Source organism: Semicossyphus pulcher, unplaced genomic scaffold (assembly GCF_022749685.1).
Source record: "Semicossyphus pulcher isolate SPU_LCO1_2020_fin unplaced genomic scaffold, fSemPul1.0.p SCAF_4, whole genome shotgun sequence".
NCBI lineage: Eukaryota > Metazoa > Chordata > Actinopteri > Labriformes > Labridae > Semicossyphus > Semicossyphus pulcher.
In genome coordinates this window covers 12,699,257-12,704,316 of record NW_027211715.1, presented here as the reverse complement: position 1 = coordinate 12,704,316, position 5,060 = coordinate 12,699,257, and the positions used below count along the sequence as shown (strand labels likewise).

The window sequence follows — 5,060 nt, the reverse complement described above, 5'->3', positions numbered from 1 at the left end:
GTTGTCTCAGTTCACAACTGTATTGGTCAAGTTTTTAGGTGAAGTTGATGAGGAGATGATGCCTGTCCTTCAACACACCAAGTGGATCCCCTCTCCACCATCCTCATCCATTGATCATGTTCTGAAAATAACAAACACAAAACAAAATGCAAGCACAATCATTAAATTGCACACAGTTTAACTATTCTTCTTGGTTGAAATACATTGTATTATATTTTATTAGGTTTTTAAAAATGCTTACCTATGTTTTTTCTGGCCAGATGTCTGACACCGTTTTTCCGTGGCCAGTTCGTCAATGTCTGGTTTTAGGTCTTGTGCTGAGGCAATCCGTAGAACAGCGTGGAGGTTGTCATCAGTGATGCGTGATCTCTACTTGTTTTTGTTTAGATTCATTAATGAAAACATCTGTTCGCACAGATAGGTGCTCCCAAACATAGACAGAACATGAGCAGCATGAAGTCGAAGCTGTGGCATCAAACCAGGGGGCAGTAGACGGTAAAAGTCCTGGATTGCAGCATCCTGGAACTGAGCACATGAAAATGTACTGGGAAATGAGGCTGAGATGCTCTGACAAACAGGAAAGTGGGCAAGATTGTCCTGTTTCACTTGGCACATCCATAGGTCAAGTTTACGCTGGAAAGCGGTGATCATGTCGGACATCTGCGTGATGACTTGTTTGCGTCCCTGCAGCTTCTGATTCAGTTGGGCGAGATGCTCTTCATGTCACACAACATAGCAAAGTCACACAGCCATTTTGGATCAGACAGTTCAGACAAGGGTTTTCCTTTACTCTGCATGAAAAGAGCAATGTCTTCCCTAAGCTCAAAAAATCGTTTGAGGACTTTGCTCCTACTCAGCCACCGTACTTCTGTATGGTACGGCACGTCTCCGTGCTCCGAGCCCATCTCCTGCAAGAACAGCTGGAACTGACGGTGATTCAGGCCACGCGCCCAAATGAAGTTCACCGTTTTCATGACCGTGGTCACTATATCATCCATCCCCAGCACCTTCCCACACAAAGCTTCTTGATGGATAATGCAATGATGCATTATCAGAGGCATGTGACAGTCAGTTTTTAGCATTTTCTCCTTCATTAGTCCAACCAAGCCCACTTTTCCTCCACACATTGCAGGTGCACCTTCTGTAGTTAATCCCACCAACTTTTCCCAGGGCAGTGCATTTTTACTTACGGACTTCTCAACCGCATCAAAAATGTCCCGTCCTGTTGTGGTCCCATGCATGGCAGTTACATCCAACAGCTCCTCAGTGACAGAGAGGTCCGACTTCACGCCCATAATAAAAATGGATAGCTGCGCTGTATCCGTGTTGTCTGTGCTTTCATCGAGAGCTAATGAAAAAGTCTATATCTGGTCGGGACACACCTGCTCACAGACCTTCAGCATGCACTGCTTCAAAAACACGCCCTCTGAAAAAGACTTTGAAGCTCGGGCGTTTTCTTCAGCCACAATAAAGCTAGCTTTCACTGCTGCATTGTTTTTGGTAGTGGCTTTCGTGAACACATTCTGCCGTGATCGCAGTTTGCCTTTTAATTCTTTGACAATTTGTTGTTTTTCTTGAAGGCTAACTTTGGCATACTTAGCTCCGTGTTTCGTGTCAAAATGCCGGCAGAGATTGTACTCTTTGACAACCGACACCGCCTCATAACACAAAAGACATACTGGTTTTTCTCCTTGAAGCACAAACATGTATTCGCCTTCCCATCTTTCATGAAACTGCCTTCCATCTGCATACATTTTTCTCTTCCTGGACATTTTGGGATCATTATTTGTATTTCTCAATTCCACTTGTTGGGAAAATCGTATTGATGTGGATACACTGCAACACATAATCGGCATGCATTGTTGGAAATGTAGTTTATGGTCGATGCACGCTTTTGACTTATTTATTTTTAAGACAATCAGACCTTTGAAGCTCTCGCGGGCCTTGAGTTTGACACATATGTTGTAAATGATTAAAGATATTAAAAAATTATAGTAAAATGCCCCACAATTAATGACAAGAATTATATACATTTGAGGTGTTATTACGTTACTTATGTTAAAAATTTGATTTACACATTTAGACATGAGATTAAATAAAAGGCTAGACAGAGGACATCTCTAATAACATCTTTTACTGTATATCAGTTAGTATAAATAGAAAAATCACCACATAATCATTTCAGATTTAGGATTTTCATCAAGTTTCCCATGACCTATACACTGCTTTTCCCACAGTAATGACAATTAAATACTGCCACCTACTGACTTTAAATATAACCATACTAAAACATTTCTAATGTACCTTAACAATGCTAAAGTGGCATTTCACTCATTTAACGTGCAATTTTCTCTCATGTGTTATTGTGGATAAAATTATTACTGCGACCAAGTTTATTCATTTCATTAAATAATGAATGGAAGACATTTTACTCCTTTTTACAATACTTAATGTTCATCTGTTTCTATCTCACTCTTTCCCTTAACAACGCCAAAGTTCAACATTACTTAGAAATAATACACTTACAAATGATCAACAACAATGTAATATCATATTTATTTTTCAAAACAAAGAACAGAACACTTAAACAACAGAAAACAATTTCTCAAGTAAAAAAATTAGTTAATCTCCTCTGCCCTCTCCTCTGTCTGGGATGACGCCTCAATCAGATCTACAAATGTAGAAAAACATGCAAACACATAAATTGTCACACAACAAACATAAAGTCACACTCACTCACTGACAGCCTTGTCATTTGCTACATTTCATCCAGAACACAAATGGAGTCCGCACTAGAATATTAGTATTCTATCATACCATGACATTCATTACATTTCAAACAGGAAAACAACATAAATACTTACCATCCTTTTGGAGTGCGAGGCACGCCTCTAAGACGTCCACCCTCTCCACCATTTGGGAACACTTCCCCTGCATCCGGGCTGTCTCCTGCTCTCGGCTCGTGGCCTTTTTCTCAGCGGCCTTTTTTTGCCTGCGGAATTTATTCAGCAGGTCCATGGCCATTGAACCCACGGCTGTGGCCTGGGAAAAGAGCTCACCCCTGCTCCTTCAAACTTACGCTCAATAACTGGAATTTCTCCCTCATTTTGTTTTTCTCTTCATCCTGCCCAACAGCGAATTTGGCGGGGGAATATTTGGCCATTTTCTGATATAAAAAAAGGACTACATATAACAACTGCAACATACAACATTTATAAAACATTTGAGCTAGCTAAGTCGGTTCAGTGAAAACGATGCAGCATCAGCCGCATGTGTAAACTTGAACACTTAAACACTTGACATTACTAATCCTAGCCATTATTAATTACATTTCATCACCGCTTTAACAAAAAACCCTGCAAATTAGTAGAGTCAAAACCGCATAGAATTTAAACAATATTATCATATTGTATAAAATGTTAACATATAACCATGTAACAACACTACTTACCTCTTGAATTCCTTGTAAATAATGGCGGTAACAGACAAGTGGGCGCCAAAGTATATACACTGATCACGTTATTGCCACATGCACCATCCCTTGATGCTTTGCAGACAGTCTGACAAATGCAACTTTTAACAAAAACTATATCCTCTTATGTTTACATATTCCGAATACATAGTCTACTAATCGTATAGTGGAAGAGGCGCATAACACTCAAACTTTGTTCTTTAAGTAGAACTTCTGAAAGAACCATGTTCCTCCTCTGATTTCAGTCTTCGTCATTTAACAGTTTGCAGATAGCATTGATTAATACGATAATATTTTGTTGTTCTTAAACGCACCACAAATCCACGTACAACCCCGTCCACACAAAGACACTGCTTCTACATGACAACAGAAGGAAAACCACCAGAGTTGATATGATATGATGAAGAAATTATATTCTTAGTCCTAAAGAAGACAAACAAATAAGAACGGAAGCTACTTTGGGCTGCATATCTTAATGGAGAGTCCTACAAACTACTCCACTCTGGTCAACCTTGAACCGGACTTGCATCTAATTTTTTCGGATGCGTAAGTAACATAGTGGATTCATAGCATTATTGTGCATGCTTTTATTAATGACGAACCACAGTAACGTTAAATCTCATAGCTTGCCTACTGTCATTGATAGTATGACTAGGATTTTTAACTGGCTCCATGTACTGTAATGATATCACCAACACTGTATGCATTGTACAATGCTAGCGGGGCTAATTGTTAGCGCCGAATTGTTATTTATTTGGCTCACTTTTCTCTGAGTACATGAACATGGATTGTGGTCTAGCAAGTGTCTCACTAGCTGTTGGTTGTCATCTCACTTTCTATTTCTTCTATTAATGTTTATCTGAAACCACAAACAGCTTAACATAACGGGTGCTAACATTAGCCTGTTACAACATGAGCTACGGCCTCCCGCAACATACATTAGCTTGAAGAGGGCTATCGACCAGTGCCTGCTGTTTCACCTACAATAAGTATGTGGAATTACTGTCATAATACTTTATCAGGGGTTCCCAACCTCTTTTGACTACACCGACAAGACGGTATCAATAATATTTTTGAGGGATGGGGGGTCTCCGGTCTCATGCACGTAAATACAGAGACGATCTGTCTGTGAGGACTGGAAACTTCATCAAAATTTTTCATACTGGACGATCTGATGACAGGTACAGAAGGTGCGGGTCGGAAAGAGATGATCCAAAGTCTTATCCTAGCTGTTTATCACAATTTATAACAATGTGATCAAGCACTGAGCAGTTTACATTCATGCAGCGCAGTGATGACACCGATCTGTGCGTTGCTCAGGCTCTGTCCCTGACCAAATAGAGTCGCAATCGATCCCGTATTTCTGTGAAAACCCGTTAAAAAGCATATAATACATCTTCACACGCTGTAATTGAGATTACCCGGAGGTAATCTATGCGTAATTTATCAGTTATCATGCCGTGCGGTGAAAAGACAGACGTAAGAACAGGGGCAGATATGACAAGTATGTGTCTGCGTGTGTGTGTGTGTGTGTGTGTGTGTGTGTTTTGATGCTCTGTACCTGACCCAATGACGTTCTGATCTGTCT

General features: G+C 40.2%; 1 protein-coding gene across 1 annotated transcript; it reads right to left on the bottom strand.

The window, feature by feature from the left end:
- Window positions 1–369: 369 nt before the first annotated feature.
- Window positions 370–1,706, bottom strand: LOC138607287 (general transcription factor II-I repeat domain-containing protein 2-like). Its single transcript, XM_069679866.1, is given in 2 exon segments — window positions 370–719; window positions 722–1,706. Coding segments are annotated over 2 exon segments (1,335 nt in total).
- Window positions 1,707–5,060: the final 3,354 nt, after the last annotated feature.